Source organism: Phoxinus phoxinus, assembly GCF_949152265.1.
Source record: "Phoxinus phoxinus genome assembly, chromosome: 13".
NCBI lineage: Eukaryota > Metazoa > Chordata > Actinopteri > Cypriniformes > Leuciscidae > Phoxinus > Phoxinus phoxinus.
This window is the reverse complement of record NC_136888.1, coordinates 35,064,217-35,084,216: the sequence shown is the minus strand read 5'-3', so window position 1 is coordinate 35,084,216 and position 20,000 is coordinate 35,064,217. Positions and strand designations below refer to the sequence as shown.

General features: G+C 41.0%; 1 protein-coding gene across 1 annotated transcript in view; it reads left to right on the top strand.

Annotated features, from left to right (window-relative positions):
• eif2ak4 (eukaryotic translation initiation factor 2 alpha kinase 4) overlaps positions 1-20,000 on the top strand; it is a 69,657-nt gene that overhangs the window by 33,779 nt on the left and 15,878 nt on the right. Inside the window, exons 23-35 of the mRNA XM_079634066.1 lie at positions 4,328-4,449; positions 4,570-4,619; positions 5,436-5,604; positions 5,900-6,016; positions 7,043-7,108; positions 7,826-7,999; positions 10,523-10,657; positions 11,057-11,164; positions 12,009-12,137; positions 13,462-13,548; positions 14,515-14,624; positions 15,395-15,453; positions 16,383-16,486. Of these exons, the coding sequence (XP_079490192.1) occupies positions 4,328-4,449; positions 4,570-4,619; positions 5,436-5,604; positions 5,900-6,016; positions 7,043-7,108; positions 7,826-7,999; positions 10,523-10,657; positions 11,057-11,164; positions 12,009-12,137; positions 13,462-13,548; positions 14,515-14,624; positions 15,395-15,453; positions 16,383-16,486 (1,430 nt within the window). The remainder of the gene's footprint in view (positions 1-4,327; positions 4,450-4,569; positions 4,620-5,435; positions 5,605-5,899; positions 6,017-7,042; positions 7,109-7,825; positions 8,000-10,522; positions 10,658-11,056; positions 11,165-12,008; positions 12,138-13,461; positions 13,549-14,514; positions 14,625-15,394; positions 15,454-16,382; positions 16,487-20,000) is intronic.

The following is a 20,000-nucleotide window of genomic DNA, read 5'->3' as shown; positions in this document are numbered from 1 at the left end:
TCAACAACTCTGCTAAAGTACTTCGACTCTACACTAAAAAAGTGTGGAAACTATAAAGTGAATCAAATGATTCTGTGAATCTTTTTTTTACAGAATGATTCAATTTCCTGAACTGAATCATGCTGTTAGTTAATTAAAAACACTATTATTTTATTTTATTTTGTTCAAACGTGTTTGGCTGCTGATCTACAAAGTATGGACTTCTGGCAACAGTATTGATTGATGTTGGTTAACCAGCAACATTAATTTCAATGAATCAAATTAATCATTTGATGGGTCTTTTGAACTTAATCATTGAAATTAACTTTCTGAATGATCCAATCTGCTGAACTGAATCATGTCGCTGGTTGACCAACATCACTAGTAACATTTTGCACATGTAGTTTGCTACTATGGACTTCTGTGAGCTATTGATCAGTGAATCAAATGAGTCTTTTGAACTGGTTTATTGAAACACACAATCTGAATGAGCTAAAATGTTCATGTTGTTAGTTCCTGATAGTTCATCTCTTCCGTGAACACTTAACCTCTTAATATATATATATATTTTTTTCCTTTAAACCTGCCTTGTCTGACTTATGCTACTCTGAGCAATGCCTGAACTTAGTATTTTGAGCACTTCTTGTGTAGTTTTTGCCTCTTCACGAAGACTCGCTTGCTTTAGTCCTCATTTGTGACCCTGGACCATAAAACCAGTCACATGGGTCACAATTCTGAAATTGAGATGAAAGCTGAATAAATAAGCTTTATTTATTGGAAAATTAAGCTTATAAAATATGACAATATGAGGTCATACAGGAGTTCAGCGTGCTGCAGGTACACATATACACACACACACACCATGTGTTTTTATCAATATTTTCGATCAATTTAATTAGGTTAAATCTTTTTTTTGCAAATCAGCAGAATTATTTTTTTCAAGATGCAGGGATGTGTTGTTATTATAACTATATATTATATAGTTATTATTATCTATATTGCATACAAGTTCAATTAAGCGAGAAAGCGGTTCTGAATGTTTATAATAAATGTCTCATGTCTATATGTGACCCTGGACCACAAAACCAGTCACATGGGTCAATTTTTTATTTATATATCATCCGTAAGCTGAATAAATAATCTCTCCACTGATGTGTGGTGTGTTAGGATAGGACAATATTTGGTCGAGACACAACTATTGAAAATCTGGAATCTGAGGAGCAAAAAAATGTAAACATTGAGAAAATCTCCTTTAAAGTTGTGCATTTATGTTCACGATTGTGCTGCATTCACTCACAGAAATACATGTTTTATATATTTACGGTAGGACATTTACTAAATATCTTCATGGAACATGATCTTAATATCCTCATGATTTTTGGCATAAAAGAAAAATTGATAATTTTTAGCCATATAATGTTATAATGTATAGTTGCTATTGCCACAGATATACCCGTGCGGCTCCAGACTGGTGCTGTGGTCCAGGGTCACATGTGTAAGGGTCATCATGTGTAAGGGTCATCATGTGTAAGGGTCATCATGTGTAAGGGTCATCATGTGTAAGGGTCATCACGTGTAAGGGTCATCATGTGTAAGGGTCACATGTGTAAGGGTCATCATGTGTAAGGGTCATCGTGTGTAAGGGTCATCGTGTGTAAGGGTCATCATGTGTAAGGGTCATCATGTGTAAGGGTCATCGTGTGTAAGGGTCATCATGTGTAAGGGTCATCATGTGTAAGGGTCATCGTGTGTAAGGGTCATCACGTGTAAGGGTCATCACGTGTAAGGGTCATCACGTGTAAGGGTCATCGTGTGTAAGGGTCATCGTGTGTAAGGGTCATCACGTGTAAGGGTCATCATGTGTAAGGGTCATCGTGTGTAAGGGTCATCACGTGTAAGGGTCATCACGTGTAAGGGTCATCATGTGTAAGGGTCATCATGTGTAAGGGTCATCATGTGTAAGGGTCATCATGTGTAAGGGTCATCATGTGTAAGGGTCATCGTGTGTAAGGGTCACATGTGTAAGGGTCATCATGTGTAAGGGTCATCGTGTGTAAGGGTCATCGTGTGTAAGGGTCATCATGTGTAAGGGTCATCATGTGTAAGGGTCATCGTGTGTAAGGGTCATCATGTGTAAGGGTCATCATGTGTAAGGGTCATCGTGTGTAAGGGTCATCACGTGTAAGGGTCATCACGTGTAAGGGTCATCACGTGTAAGGGTCATCGTGTGTAAGGGTCATCGTGTGTAAGGGTCATCACGTGTAAGGGTCATCATGTGTAAGGGTCATCGTGTGTAAGGGTCATCATGTGTAAGGGTCATCATGTGTAAGGGTCATCATGTGTAAGGGTCATCATGTGTAAGGGTCATCATGTGTAAGGGTCATCACGTGTAAGGGTCGTCACGTGTAAGGGTCGTCACGTGTAAGGGTCGTCACGTGTAAGGGTCATCACGTGTTAGGGTCATCACGTGTAAGGGTCATCATGTGTAAGGGTCGTCACGTGTAAGGGTCGTCACGTGTAAGGGTCATCACGTGTAAGGGTCATCATCACGTGTAAGGGTCATCATGTGTAAGGGTCGTCACGTGTAAGGGTCATCATGTGTAAGGGTCACATGTGTAAGGGTCATCATGTGTAAGGGTCGTCACGTGTAAGGGTCATCACGTGTAAGGGTCATCACGTGTAAGGGTCGTCACGTGTAAGGGTCATCACGTGTAAGGGTCATCATGTGTAAGGGTCGTCATGTGTAAGGGTCATCACGTGTAAGGGTCATCACGTGTAAGGGTCATCATGTGTAAGGGTCGTCATGTGTAAGGGTCATCACGTGTTAGGGTCATCACGTGTAAGGGTCATCATGTGTAAGGGTCGTCATGTGTAAGGGTCATCACGTGTAAGGGTCATCACGTGTAAGGGTCATCATGTGTAAGGGTCGTCATGTGTAAGGGTCATCACGTGTAAGGGTCATCACGTGTAAGGGTCATCATGTGTAAGGGTCGTCATGTGTAAGGGTCATCACGTGTAAGGGTCATCACGTGTAAGGGTCGTCACGTGTAAGGGTCGTCACGTGTAAGGGTCGTCACGTGTAAGGGTCGTCACGTGTAAGGGTCATCACGTGTAAGGGTCGTCACGTGTAAGGGTCATCACGTGTAAGGGTCGTCACGTGTAAGGGTCATCACGTGTAAGGGTCATCACGTGTAAGGGTCGTCACGTGTAAGGGTCGTCACGTGTAAGGGTCGTCACGTGTAAGGGTCATCACGTGTAAGGGTCATCACGTGTAAGGGTCATCACGTGTAAGGGTCATCACGTGTAAGGGTCATCACGTGTAAGGGTCATCACGTGTAAGGGTCATCATGTGTAAGGGTCATCGTGTGTAAGGGTCATCGTGTGTAAGGGTCATCACGTGTAAGGGTCGTCACGTGTAAGGGTCGTCACATGTGTAAGGGTCGTCATGTGTAAGGGTCGTCACGTGTAAGGGTCGTCACATGTGTAAGGGTCATCACGTGTAAGGGTCATCACGTGTAAGGGTCATCACGTGTAAGGGTCATCACGTGTAAGGGTCATCACGTGTAAGGGTCACATGTGTAAGGGTCATCACGTGTAAGGGTCATCACGTGTAAGGGTCACATGTGTAAGGGTCATCACGTGTAAGGGTCATCACGTGTAAGGGTCATCACGTGTAAGGGTCATCAGGTGTAAGGGTCATCACGTGTAAGGGTCATCACGTGTAAGGGTCATCACGTGTAAGGGTCATCACGTGTAAGGGTCATCAGGTGTAAGGGTCGTCACGTGTAAGGGTCATCACGTGTAAGGGTCGTCACGTGTAAGGGTCATCATGTGTAAGGGTCATCATGTGTAAGGGTCGTCATGTGTAAGGGTCGTCACGTGTAAGGGTCACATGTGTAAGGGTCATCACGTGTAAGGGTCATCACGTGTAAGGGTCATCACGTGTAAGGGTCATCACGTGTAAGGGTCATCACGTGTAAGGGTCATCACGTGTAAGGGTCATCAGGTGTAAGGGTCGTCACGTGTAAGGGTCATCACGTGTAAGGGTCGTCACGTGTAAGGGTCATCACGTGTAAGGGTCATCATGTGTAAGGGTCGTCATGTGTAAGGGTCGTCACGTGTAAGGGTCATCACGTGTAAGGGTCATCACGTGTAAGGGTCATCATGTGTAAGGGTCGTCATGTGTAAGGGTCGTCACGTGTAAGGGTCATCACGTGTAAGGGTCATCACGTGTAAGGGTCATCATGTGTAAGGGTCGTCACGTGTAAGGGTCATCACGTGTAAGGGTCATCACGCTCTGGACAAAGGCGTCTGCTAATGCTAATGTGAATGTGCTGATGTTGCTCAGGTGCGGTCCGCCTCCAGACGCCGCTGCTCTTGCCCAGGAACCGGCGCCTGTATGACGGCTGTGAGACCGCGTGCTTCATGGATCACAGTGGCATGCTGGTCTCTCTGCCGTATGATCTGAGGGTGAGTGTCCGTCTCGTGCCAAACCAATCAATAACCAATCAATAACCCTCGCGGTAACACACAGGAGAATGATCTGAGTCGAGTTTATAAAGCATCTCTGTCTCTCGTTTCTCTCACCAGCTGGCCTTTGCCAGATTTGTGGCCAGAAACAACATTTCAAATCTCAAAAGGTACTTTGTGTTTCGTGAATTATTGTCCAGAAATTCACAGTTAAGATATTTTTGATCTATTGTTGTATATAGTATGTAGTAGACTCATTAAAAGAAAAAAGTTTGGATTAATTAGGATTTTTGTGTGTGTTTTCGAGTCTCTTCTGCTCACTAATGCTGCATTTATTGTTAAATAAATACAGTAAAAACAGTGAAATATCATTATAATGTAAATCATCAGTTCTCTATGTGAATATATAGTAAAGTGTAATTTATTCCTGTGATCAAAGCTGAGTTTATCATCATTACTCCAGTCTTCAGTGTCACATGATCCTCCAGAACTCAGTGTAATATGATGATTTTGTTTTATGATATATTAACATTTAAACGTTTAGAGTAAGTCAGGTCTTTTAAAAAAAAAAAAAAAAAACATAGAAATGAATACTTTTATTCATCAAGGACGCATTAAATTGATCAAAAGTGACAGTAAAGACATTTATAATGTTATAAAAGATTATATTTCAAATAAATGCTGTTCTTTTGGACTTTTATTCATCAAAAAAACTGAAAAATAAACCGTTTCCACAAAAATATGACTGTTTTCAACACTGATAATAATGATAAATGTTTCTTAAGTGTCAAATCATATAGAAATCATATATTCACATAGAAAACAGCAGTAAAAATATTATAAAAAGCCTTGGTGAGCAGAAGAGACATGAGCAAACCTTTGAGCACCTGTAGTTAACAGTACTGTGTGTGTGTGTGTGTGTGTGTGTGCGTGTGTGCGTGTGTGTGTGTGTGTGTGTGCGTGTGTGCGTGTGTGTGTGTGTGCAGGTACAGTATCGAGCGTGTGTTCAGGCCGAGGAAGCTGGATCGGGCTCATCCCAGAGAACTGCTGGAGTGTGCGTTCGACATCATCGTTCCCATCAGCACCAGTCTGATGCCGGACGCCGAGGCCATTTACACCGTCTCTGAGGTCATACAGGAGTTCAGCGCGCTGCAGGTACACACACACACACACACACACACATATATGTGCATTTATGTTCACGATTGTGCTGCATTCACTCACAAAAATACATGTTTTATATATTTACGGTAGGACATTTACTAAATATCTTCATGGAACATGATCTTAATATCCTCATGATTTTTGGCATAAAAGAAAAATGGATAATTTTGACCCATATAATGTATAGTTGCTATTGCCACAGATATACCCGTGCGGCTCCAGACCGGTGCTGTGGTCCAGGGTCACATGTCTATATGTGTGTGTTTGAAACACTGTCTGGTTTTAGGACAGAAACTACACCGTTCACCTGAACCACACGAGTCTGCTGAAGGCCATCCTGCTCCACAGTGGCGTCCCAGAGGATAAACTCACTCACGCCTCCAACATACTGTGTGACTCCATGGTGAGACACACACACACACGCACTCACACACACACGCACACACACACACACACACACACACACACGCACACACACACACACGCGGACACATGCACACACACACACACACACACACACACACACACACACACACACACACACGCAGCAGTGTGACGTGTCTCTGCATGTATAGTTTGTTCATGGCCTCTGGGTTAAAGTTCAATGCATCAATCCGGTGAACTCTGAGAAAGTGACAAGTCTATTAATGTACTTGTATTGTAATGCAATTGCATTATAAAATAGACAAAAAATATGAATGATAAATAACATTTTATGGAAAATAAGTGAAAATTGCTCTGCTAAGGGAATGTATGAGTTTATAAGTCTCGTTTTATTATCACATTCAGAAATACTGTAAACACAGCTAATTAAAACAAAACATTTACAAATATCATACACACTATAAACATGCTTTATAACAAATCCTTTAAATGTAACGGTATTCAGAACAGAGTCAGAAATATAAGTGTAAAACACAAATTATATTAACTTTTATTTTATTCACAAACTGAGGCGAAACTCGATCTCAATCGCCACCAACTCCGGTTCGGTTTATAATGGGCTGTGGAGTTTGAGTTGAGCTTCAGAGGATCATCTTCTGTAAGATACGTGTCTGCTTTACAGTCGTACAGTTACGATACTTCCTCACTCGCAGGCGGTAAACCCTCTTGCTCTTATTTGGGTGTGAAAGTGTGTTTATAAACGCGCCTCGTCGCTGGAAGTTGCAGTAATAAACGTGGAGCTCTGTAAGCGGAGCAGGAACACCTGTGCACACATGTGCATGAAACCGAGAATAATCATGTTTCTAATGCAGAACTCGGCGAACAGAAGTGGACAGAGCAGATGACGTGTGTGTGACTGCTCTTTTATGATGCTGTGTGTGTGTGTGTGTGTGTGAGCGTCTCTTATTCCTGCAGGTTCACCGGGTTCACATGAGCTGTGCTGTTATGTAACCTATATTTCTGTCTCTTCCACCTTCACACACAGAGCGAGAAACTGACTAAGCGAGAAGTGGAAGCCAAATTCTGTAACCTCTCCTTGTCCAGCAACAGCGTAAGTCCCAGGATTCTCTGCAGGATCATGTGACACTGAAGACTGGAGTAATGATGCTGGAAATCCAGTAAAAGTGCAACATGTGCAGCACAAGTCTGTCATATCGGCTACATAACATTATAATGAGAACATTATTTCTGTGTTTGTATCGTGGCTTTTAATGGTGAGACTTGTGTTTTTGTAATCAGACTCTCAAAAATTATATAGAAATTTGGATTGCGATTTATTGGCCAATATATCGGTTATCGGCTTTAAAATATAAAGAATTATCGGTTATCGGTATCGGCCATAATTGTCATATTCTAATCATATCTCATATAATATAATATAATGCAGTCTGATTAAACTAAAGTCTTCATTTCGTATGAAGAAAGACACATTGTACATTTAATGGCATTTTCCATAAACGCCTAAATGAATGCAATTGAAGTTTAAACTGCACTAATATTGCGGTTATCTCAAATCATTGTGATTAGATCATAAATCCACGATCAGACAATTAATACATAATACTCTCAAACGTTTTTCTAAAGCACTTTCAACACCACAGAACTGTACAGAGAGAACAAATAAAAGAATAAAAACAAACATAGAACCAATAAAACATAAACTAACTGTGTGTGTGTGTGTGTGTGTGTGTGTGTGTGTGTGTGTGTGTGTGTGTGTGTGTGTGTGTGTGTGTGTGTGTGTGTGTGTGTGTGTGTGTGTGTGTGTCAGTTACAGACGCTGTACAAGTTCATCGAGCAGAAGGGAAGCCTGCAGGATCTGCTTCCTCTCATGAACGCGCTCACGAAGCAGAAGAGTTCAGCGGTGGCTCAGATGGCCAGACAAGGCCTGAAGGATCTGGAAGAAGTGCTCAGCCTCCTCAAGAAGCTGGCGGTGAAACTGCAGGTGTGCGCATCTGTGTGTTCTTCTGGATCTGTGTGTTCTTCTGGATCTGTGTGTTCTTCTGGATCTGTGTGTTCTTCTGGATCTGTGTGTTCTTCTGGATATGTGTGTTCTTCTGGATCTGTGTGTTCTTCTGGATCTGTGTGTTCTTCTGGATCTGTGTGTTCTTCTGGATATGTGTGTTCTTCTGGATCTGTGTGTGTGTGTTCTTCTGGATCTGTGTGTTCTTCTGGATGTGTGTGTTCTTGATCTGTGTGTTCTTCTGGATCTGTGTGTGTTCTGGATCTGTGTGTTCTGGATCTGTGTTGTTCTGGATCTGTGTGTTCTTCTGGATCTGTGTGTTCTTCTGGATCTGTGTGTGCTTCTGGATCTGTGTGTTCTTCTGGATCTGTGTGTTCTTCTGGATCTGTGTGTTCTTCTGGATCTGTGTGTTCTGGATCTGTGTTGTTCTGGATCTGTGTGTTCTTCTGGATCTGTGTGTTCTTCTGGATCTGTGTGTGCTTCTGGATCTGTGTGTTCTTCTGGATCTGTGTGTTCTTCTGGATCTGTGTGTTCTTCTGGATCTGTGTGTTCTGGATCTGTGTGTTCTTCTGGATCTGTGTGTTCTTCTGGATCTGTGTGTTCTTCTGGATGTGTGTGTTCTTCTGGATGTGTGTGTTCTTCTGGATCTGTGTGTTCTTCTGGATCTGTGTGTGCTTCTGGATCTGTGTGTTCTTCTGGATCTGTGTGTTCTTCTGGATCTGTGTGTTCTTCTGGATCTGTGTGTTCTGGATCTGTGTGTTCTTCTGGATCTGTGTGTTCTTCTGGATCTGTGTGTTCTTCTGGATGTGTGTGTTCTTCTGGATGTGTGTGTTCTTCTGGATGTGTGTGTTCTTCTGGATGTGTGTGTTCTTCTGGATGTGTGTGTTCTTCTGGATCTGTGTGTTCTTCTGGATCTGTGTGTTCTTCTGGATCTGTGTGTTCTTCTGGATCTGTGTGTTCTTCTGGATCTGTGTGTTCTGGATATGTGTGTTCTGGATCTGTGTGTTCTGGATCTGTGTGTGTGTTCTGGATCTGTGTGTGTGTTCTGGATCTGTGTGTTCTGGATCTGTGTGTTCTTCTGGATCTGTGTGTTCTTCTGGATATGTGTGTTCTTCTGGATCTGTGTGTTCTTCTGGATCTGTGTGTTCTTCTGGATCTGTGTGTTCTTCTGGATATGTGTGTTCTTCTGGATCTGTGTGTGTGTGTTCTTCTGGATCTGTGTGTTCTTCTGGATGTGTGTGTTCTTGATCTGTGTGTTCTTCTGGATCTGTGTGTGTTCTGGATCTGTGTGTTCTGGATCTGTGTTGTTCTGGATCTGTGTGTTCTTCTGGATCTGTGTGTTCTTCTGGATCTGTGTGTGCTTCTGGATCTGTGTGTTCTTCTGGATCTGTGTGTTCTTCTGGATCTGTGTGTTCTTCTGGATCTGTGTGTGTTCTGGATCTGTGTGTTCTGGATCTGTGTTGTTCTGGATCTGTGTGTTCTTCTGGATCTGTGTGTTCTTCTGGATCTGTGTGTGCTTCTGGATCTGTGTGTTCTTCTGGATCTGTGTGTTCTTCTGGATCTGTGTGTTCTTCTGGATCTGTGTGTTCTTCTGGATGTGTGTGTTCTTCTGGATGTGTGTGTTCTTCTGGATGTGTGTGTTCTTCTGGATGTGTGTGTTCTTCTGGATCTGTGTGTTCTTCTGGATCTGTGTGTTCTTCTGGATCTGTGTGTTCTTCTGGATCTGTGTGTTCTTCTGGATCTGTGTGTTCTTCTGGATCTGTGTGTTCTTCTGGATCTGTGTGTTCTGGATATGTGTGTTCTGGATCTGTGTGTTCTGGATCTGTGTGTGTGTTCTGGATCTGTGTGTGTGTTCTGGATCTGTGTGTTCTGGATCTGTGTGTTCTTCTGGATCTGTGTGTTCTTCTGGATCTGTGTGTGTGTTCTGGATCTGTGTGTTCTGGATCTGTGTTGTTCTGGATCTGTGTGTTCTGGATCTGTGTGTTGTTCTGGATCTGTGTGTTCTGGATCTGTGTGTTCCGGATCTGTGTGTTCTTCTGGATCTGTGTGTTCTTCTGGATCTGTGTGTTCTTCTGGATCTGTGTGTTCTTCTGGATCTGTGTGTTCTTCTGGATCTGTGTGTTCTTCTGGATCTGTGTGTTCTTCTGGATCTGTGTGTTCTTCTGGATATGTGTGTTCTTCCGGATCTGTGTGTTCTTCTGGATCTGTGTGTTCTTCTGGATCACTTTAATTCTTTCCTCATTACTTTAACAGTGGAGCAGATATAAACACTGTCAATGTCCCTAAATTCATAGATTCGGAAACCATTCAATTTAGTTTAATAACAGTCAATGTTGCAAAATTCATCAATTATGATTTAAAAAAAATGTTGATTCAATTCAGTTCAATAACAATGTCACAAAATTGTTCAATGCTGACGTTAAACTGCAGGTGTGACGTCTCTGTCTGTGTGATGTCTGATACTCTTCATCTGAGTGTGTGTGTGTGTGTGTGTGTGTTTTGAAGGTGGTGGTGAATCTGGGCTTGGTCTATAAGGTCCAGCATCACTGCGGGGTCATCTTCCAGTTTGTGGCGTTCATCAGGAAACGGAAGCGCACCGTGCCGGACATCTTGGCGGCAGGCGGACGCTACGATCATCTGGTAACACCAGCACAGCTGCACAAGACTGAGCGACATTTACATCTCTTAAGTGTCTCTATATTATTTTTATTTTTTCATGCCCTATATATTTTTTTATTTTATTATTCTATATTTATTTTTTATTATTTATTTATTTGCCCTATATTCCCTATAAAATTATAGTACAATATATTTGATTTATTTGCCCTACATATCATTATATTTCATTATATTTCATTATTATTTAATTAATTAATTTCACCAATTCTGATTTTTTTTTTTTATGTTGATTAAATTCAGTTCGATAACAGTCAATGTTGCAAAATTCATCAGTTATGACACAGATTGACTGCAGCTGTAAGCAGCTCAACGGGACACAAGCGAGTCATTATTCAGATCAAGTGTGTTCCTGATTATCAGATCATGGAGTTTCACGGGCCGACGGTGTCGAGTCCAGTCCCGTCAGCGGTCGGCGCCAGCATTGCTCTGGACAAGATCTGCTCTGCTGTGGCCAATATGGAGGAGCCAGTGAGTGTGTGTGTGTGTGTGTGTGTGTTCTCCCCTGTGAAGGCCTCCTTCTTTTCACCTCTGTACAGACGTTGTCAAAATGATTCCAGGTCACATGGAGAGGCGGAAGCGACACAAAAAATTCTGCATTATGAATTTTTAAGGCCAGACAAGTAATTTGTTGAGGTTAATTTGTAGAGAAAGACTATACGCCTGCGCACATATATATTCACATGCGCATATGTACAGACTAAACGTGTATACGCATGTGCGCGCCGGCAGCGTTTCACAGACATGTTTTTAAAGTTTACGCGGAGATTATAACGTTTTTCAACTCTTGCACCACAGAACCGGTTTCAAAGCTTGTGTTCTCGAGCACAAGCACTGTTGTGTGTGTGGAGTGGCCATAACACATTAAAAGTGTAAACAGCCGCTAAGTTAATAACTAAGTATCTTATTAAGTTAATAACTAATGATCTTTACAACGGAAGTGACTCAATCAGAACTAACTTTATCTGGACAATAACTTTACTCTAGAGCTGCTGTAAAGCTGAACTCTGTTACTGTAATCTCCTGTGATCTCTGTAAAGCTGCTGGGAAACTCTATATAGTTAAAGGGGTCATCGGATGCAAAATTCACTTTTATATGGTGTTTGCGTATAAATGTGTCTTTGCACAACCACCGTACAATTAAGAAAATTGAGGGGGATGGGGAGTTGCTCATTATCATTTAAAGAGACATGCACAGAAACGGGTCGCTGTGAACAGCTGTTTTTGAGGAGGCGTCCGACGACCCCTTTAAAAGCGCTATATAAATGAAGGTGACTTGACCGTGTGTGTGTGTGTGTGTGTGTGTGTGTGTCAGCCTCCTGTGAGCTCCTGTGATGTTCTGGTGGTTCCCGTGGGTCAGTCCTCCATGAGCAGAGCCGTTAACGTGATTCAGAAGCTCTGGGCGGCTGGAGTCTCGACGGACATCGTCTATGATGTGTCTCAGGTCAGTGGTCACATGATGCTCACATCGAGAGACAAAACACTCACAGGTGAAGCCAGAAATGCTGGTCACATGACATGCTCTGAGTAGAGGATTGGTGAACGATCAGCTCTTGTAGTCAGTCTGTTGATGTGGCAGAAATGGGCAAGGAGACTCTTGACACCCATAGGGGTTTAAAGCGATATTGACAAAAAATATATATTTCAATATTTTCTGGGATTTTATCGATAACGATGTTTAAATGATATTTTGCTGAGTGTGTTTATTGTGTCTACCTTGACAGAGACTACTAAAGTTTTTGAGATTATATATTATATTTTTGTGTGCTGATCAGTTCACAGCAGTGACAGAAATCATGCTTTCCAATATTTTAAATTGATTTTGACCTTTTTATGTTTTTTTTGCCTTTATACAGGCTTTTTTCTAACCTAATTACATGTATGCATCAGGTTTTGTGTCAAATTCTTACATTTAATCAATAAATGTAATTAGGATAATGACACACAATAGGGCTGTTACCAATCAATGAAATCAATATCAACAAAACTCATCTTTGCAGTGAAACACAGAATCTGAAGTTTAGATGCTTTGACACACACGGTTTAATGAAGCTCGGAGGGACATGGATGTGTTTAACCTGTTACACATGCAGAAATAATGTTTTTCAAACATAAAATATTGAATATTGATATTTGAAAGGATTCAAAAAATTAAAAGATACTTTAAATGTGAAATTAAAACCACCAGTAGGTGGCAGCAAGTCACTGTTAATGAGTGAGTCATTGAATCATCTTGTTAGTTCAGTTCTGCATGAGTGTGAGTGCTAATGAAGCCGAGAGTCGTTCTAGTGCTTGAGTACACACACACACACACACACACACACACACACACACAGTGAATGGATGCTTACAGCTTCAGAGCTTCGACATCATCAATGCTTCTCGTCTATTAAAGCCGCTGCTAGATTCAGGATGTTGTAACTGGAAGCGTCATCAGTCTGTCGGTGAGGATGAAGAGCAGAGAGACTGACTAAACGCCACAGAATAAATACAAAGACAGTAAGAAGACGATCCGTGACGTTCTCATGAGTTACAGTCGAGAGTCCATCAGAGCGGTTCCTCTCTTACTCAACCACGAGTTTATTATTATTATTATTATGTTCAAATTCATAAACCACAGTCATTAAATCCCTCATGATTTCATCTTATTGTTGGGCGGTTCTTGGGCAGAATAAACTTGTATTGATCGTCAAAACACAATGACTACACAATACTTCTGACACACTCGTGTGTGTGTGTGTGTGTAAATGTGTGTTTTTGTGCCACAGTCACAAGAAGCTCTTCTGGAACATTGCAGACAAGCTGGAATCACATTCATGGTCCTCGTGTCCGATAAAGAAGGAAATTACCTGAAGGTACATCACACGACACTGCATTAGAGCTCAAGAACACTGTTAATGTTCAGTAATATTGTCGAGTTAACTTCACTGACACTAGCGGATAAGAACTGAATTGATCTGAATAATGACACTATTGTCTTCCGTTGAGCTGCTTTACAGCTGAATTTGAATAAAAAAAAAATCATAATTGATGAATTTTGCAACATTGACCGTTATTGGAATGAATTGAATCAACATTAAAAAATCATAATTGATGAATTTTGCAACATTGACCGTAATTGGAATGAATTGAATCAACATTAAAAAATCATAATTGATGAATTTTGCAACATTAACCGTTATTGGAATGAATTGAATCAACATTAAAAAATCATAATTGATGAATTTTGCAACATTGACCGTTATTGGAATGAATTGAATCAACATAAAAAAATCATAATTGATGAATTTTGCAACATTGACCGTTATTGGAATGAATTGAATCAACATAAAAAAATCATAATTGATGAATTTTGCAACATTGACCGTTATTGGAATGAATTGAATCAACATTAAAAAATCATAATTGATGAATTTTGCAACATTGACCGTTATTGGAATGAATTGAATCAACATTAAAAAATCATAATTGATGAATTTTGCAACATTGACCGTTATTGGAATGAATTGAATCAACATTAAAAAATCATAATTGATGAATTTTGCAACATTGACCGTTATTGGAATGAATTGAATCAACATAAAAAAAATTATAATTGATGAATTTTGCAACACTGAGACTGTTATTGAACTGAATTTAATTAACATAAAAAAATCATAATTGATGAATTTTGCAATCGACTGTTATTGAACTAAATTGAATCAACATTGAATAAATTTTTTCCCATAATTGATTAACTTTACAACATTAACACTGCTATTTTCCTGTTTATGAATGTAAAGCAGTATAAAGTGGCCGCTGTCGCTCTTCTCCTCCGCCAGGTGAAGTCGTTTGAGAAAGACCGGCAGTCGGAGAAGAGGATTCCCGAGTCGGATCTGGTGGATCACTTCATCCAGAAGAGCCGGATCAAACTCTCCGAGGAGAGGAACAGGTGACGGACGCAAACCCTTGACTACTCGCCCGTTAAAAATATGGATTTCATTTTCATTAATCCATCAATCAATAATAAAACAGCTGGAGAACAATAACCTCACATGTAAAGCCTTCAGTGACCATAAACTCCATAAATAACTCTAGAGAGGAGCCTTTTCATATGCAATATATTACATATTCATTATATTTGAAATGATATTCTTCAATATTTAATGTATGTTTGAATAAATAGGTCATGAAAACAACTGTCCTTGTTCCCAGTATAATTTACAGCCTAAATTAATAATTTTTTTCCCTTTAGAAAATTTGACGTACTGTACCTTTCATATATATATATATATATATATATATTTCCGTATTAATCGATATTGAAATTGTGTTAATGCCCAGCCCTAGGAAACCATGTTTCAGAGTCCAGAGGAAATATTAGACTTAGACTTCCTCTATTAATCCCCGAGAGGAACTGAAGGTGTCACAGCAGTCGACACGACATGCATAACAAAAATACACAATACAAGCAATCAATAATCTGAATATCTATTCATTACAAAATACCAAACAACGACATACTTAACATAACAACTTCAAAAACGCCTCCAGTTCCCACACACACACACACACACACACACACACACACTCAACCCCTAGTCCACGCAAAAACATTCAATATATTATTTAAATCAAGATATTCCGGTAATATGGACTAAAATATTACAATTGACTAAATAACTGCATATCTAATGGTTTTCTCTGTCATCTGTCCATCAGAGAGGTTTCAGAGAGCGCTTCTCTCCAGAACCCTAAGGGATCGTCACTGGGAAACTCAGGTACACACACACACACACACACACACACACACACACACACACACACACACACACACCTCCTGGCCTGAGAAACTCAGGTGCACACACACACACACACACACACACACACACACACACACACACCTCTCCTGGCCTGAGAAACTCAGGTACACACACACACACACACCTCTCCTGGCCTGAGAAACTCAGGTACACACACACACACACACACACCTCTCCTGGCCTGAGAAACTCAGGTACACACACACACACACACACACACACCTCTCCTGGCCTGAGAAACTCAGGTGCACACACACACACACACACACACACAGTGACTGAGCAGTAACCTAGTTTATTTATTTACATTTTACTTCATTCTAATCCTGTTTTAATTTATCATCATTATTGATATTAAATTTTAAACTTTTAATGATAAATCTGGGGGAAGTGAGTCCTCGTAGTGTAACAGCGCAGCGCTTCTGGGTTGTACACATAGGTTGTACATCAGAACGGAGGCTCACTATTGGCCAGCATCACACATGACCAGCGTCGGCCAATAGCGAGCCTCCGTTCTGACTCACTCAGAGGTCCACACAGAAGAACATCAACAGTTGAATAAAGTACTTATTTTCAGTATTCTGGTCGCTTGATAAACTTACGGTTATTTTAAACTATTTTTATTTTTTTTACTTTATTTTGACTATTTTAAACATTGTCAGTAATGACTCTCCTTATGTTGTTAGTAAAGACAGAGTTAACGGCTGAACGAACGCTTTAAAGCCGTTATCGAGGTCGTGTGATACTCGGCTCTGGCAGATATCGCGGTTAAAAGCTCGCGAGAGTGAATCTGTAGTGCTTCCTGCTGATGTTTGAGTGACTCTGAAGTGTTTCCTGCTGATGTTTGAGTGAATCCTCATGTGTCGATCTTCTGCTGTGTCCGTCAGGTCTGTCCGAGTCCCACGGGAGCAGCGCCGGCATGTCCGTGAACGTGAACCTCGTGGCGCCAGAGAAGGTGTCCTCCAGCTCGAGACGCAGATACGAGACGCAGGTCTGAGAACAGTAACCTCACACCTGACCTCACACAGGGCATGTTTCTCTATAGAGCGCCCCCTACAGCTTCGGAAGAGATATTTGACTACGTTTACAAGCGGTCAATATTCGGGTTAAGGTCACTATTTGGGTTTCTGAAACATTCGTAATAACCCGTTTACATGCGTGAGCAGAGACAGTTACTCCTATACATGGAATTTGTAATCAATTGGCAATATCCCGATGTAAGCGGCGACGCACGGTTAGCGTCTGGACGTACGGACAACCTTAAGACGCAATATGCGTCATTTCCGATTCTTCTTCCTGTATCCAAAGACAACAGCAGCAGCAGCAGCGCGGATAATGAATAGTTCGGGGCAGATCGCGATCGGCTTTGTTTGCGCTGTGGTGCTGGTACTGACCCGCCAGCAGCACTGACACGTCTCACCATGTTTACCTCTACTTCTGGTTTACTTCCGGTATACTGCACGCCAGACGACACATACAAGAAGTTCCTCTACTCAAAAGACCAAGATTCCTTGCGAATTGAACATGCGCAGAACACAAATCAATGTTCCTTTTGATGGGGATATCCCGATACGCATTTACACGACCAAATATTCGGGTTAGGAAAGGGGTAACCCAGGGATCATATTCGTGTTTTTAAAAAACGGAATATGAGCATATTCGGGTTTTGCCGGTGTTTACATGGCCGTGCGCGACCGGGTTATTGCTAATATTCCGGTTTTGAACGGATTATTGGCTGCTTGTAAACGTAGTCACTGTCGAAACACTCGTTGTCGACTCTCAGACACCAGACGCTAGTAGATCAACGGCCTCACAGCAGACGGACATTCTTCACAGCGTCTTCTTCATTCGGGTTCGAGCAGCGTGAGGGAGCGCAATAATGACAGCATCTTAGCAGATATTTTTGCCGTAAAGCAATTTGTTACATCGTGAGTCCTGATATCACGCGATACTGACGCCGCGGCGCAAGGGTGTTTTTCCCGCTCACAGGCGATAGGGGGACGACCACCATTCAACCCGAAAAAAGAACTGTATTTTCTGGACTATAAGCCGCTGCGGAGTATAAGTCGCATCAGTCAAATAATGCGTCATGAAGACGAAAAAAAAAACATATATAAGTCGCACTGGACTATAAGTCGCATTTATTTAGACATTTATTTCACAAAATCCAAGAACAGACATTTAATCTGGAAAGGCGAGTTATTCAGCTGCACAACAGCACACAGAACAACAGCTGAATAGTGTCCGGTGTGTTAGCGTAACAGGGTTTCCCGCTGCACTTTGGAACTTAGCAACACACGCCTGCCGCCTTAACTACGTCATTCATTATGCAGTCAGCTTCATTGATAATAACAGAGATGTGTGAGATCGCGATGAACTGATGTCAGCTTTTAGGAATTATTAAAGGAGTGCATTCAGTCATGGCAAACCATGCACACAGCCTGCTCGCTTCTATGTTAAATTAACAGTGGATTGTGAATGTTAATGCTTTAATAACATAATTTATCAGGAGCATTTATGCTGATGTTTATGGTGACACGTAGGCTAACACAAAGTTAAGTTGCGTTACACCTTAACCAGGGCTTAATTTGAGCCGGAACACGCCGGAACATGTTCCGTCACCTCCGACATTGGATCCGGAACCTTTTTTATTGGATCCGGCACCTCCTGTGTCACTAAAATTAATTGCCTAGATGAAAAAAAAAAAAAAAAACTGTTTGTGTAGTGTTCAATGTTTGTGACACATGACTTGCGCGCTTGTTGTACGAGTTGAGATTGCTGTTAGCCTCGATCGTTTTACTCAGGGGAAGAATGTCAAAAAGACAGGAAAGTTTGCTTAACTTTTTCAAATACGCTGGACAGTCAGATCCCAAACAAGCAAACATCGTTTCCGCTGATCAAAAAGGAGACCACGGCGGACAGGACACAGTAGCCTAGTATCGATATCTCGTTATTTCGACATAATAAGGGGACATCCTAATCTGCATTAAGCCACGTTAATGGTGCGTTCACACCGGACGCGAATAGCGCGTCAGGCGCGAGTCATTTCAATGTTAAGTCAATGTAAAGACGCGTTACGCGCGTAAAACGCACTATATTCTGATATAATAGTCAGATTAATTATATCAGTCTATTAATTACATTAGTCATTTCAATGTCTGACTTAACATTGAAATCACTCGCGCCTGACGCACTATTCGCGTCCGGTGTGTGGGTGCATTAAGCGTTCTTATAGCCTAATGGTTTTCTATGGGAGGAAAATGCTTAACCGTTCATATTATGGGCTCATCTGATTTTTTGTATAGCCTATTTGTTAGGATTTTAGTATCATAATGATTAGGCTAATAAATGCATGCACAATTATCCGTGAACTTTTTTTTTGAACAAATGCCTTTCAACTTGTGTGTGAAAAATTCAGAATTAAATTAATGTGCAGAAATTTGTACAAATAGAGAGTAGGCTATGTAGGCCTACTATACTGTTGTAGCCATTAAAAAAAGCGCGTTTCATATTTGTTAAAATATTATAATGTATTTTTTTTTTCCATTTATGTTGATTTATGAAAAGTGAACAGCACGACCGAGTAAGATAGGATGCGCAATATGAGACATGGAGCGGGTCAGACATGATTTTGACCGTTGAAGTTGTTATAGAAAGCCTTTCTTTAAAGTGAATTTCGTTTTGTATAAATTGTATCTTAATTTTAATAAATTTTTCATCAACCAATTGCCTGTATTTAATGAATAGGCCCGTAGGCCGACGAAACAAATATAACGGAGGCGCCCGCGCGCTCACTTGCGCACGTGAACTACTAGAGCACATCCTAACTTAACGAAACTCAGTGTATGCCTCACACAGACATGACAAATACACCAAATACACAAAGCTTGAAATGTCTTTAAACAAAATAATTCAAAAAGAAAAAAGAAAAAGGCTACTCGATTATGTAATCCATTATTAGGCTTATTTATGTGCATTTCTCTCTATAAGCGCGTTCACACGGAGATGGCGATCGTCAATCTTTGCAGCTGAGTCGACACTTTTAGAGAAAACACTTGCTTATTAATAAAAATCAATACACGTGTCACCGGATTTACAGATGCACACACACATATTATTTCAAAATAACGAGATATTGTGTTGAAATAACATTATTATTAATAATAGCCTACATATTTTAGAATAGGCCTATTTGATTGAATGCTGAATGTCGCGCTTGTTCAATTTAATAAAATTAAAACTTTAATTGTGATCATTAACATGACTGAATATTAAATATTTAGTGACCAAGTTTTGCGCAGCTCCCCGTCAATGATCTAGCAGTACCCACTCAGCACATGCTGTCCCTGCAGAGAAGCTACGTAGGCAGTGTAATTTAAAAAAAAAAATGTTTTTAATTTTTTTTGTTCCGTTTCCTCCAACCCCCGTTTTGAGTCGCCGGATCCACCCCCCCTCTGCGCTCCGGGACCTCCCACTTTACAAATTAAGCACTGACCTTAACTAAC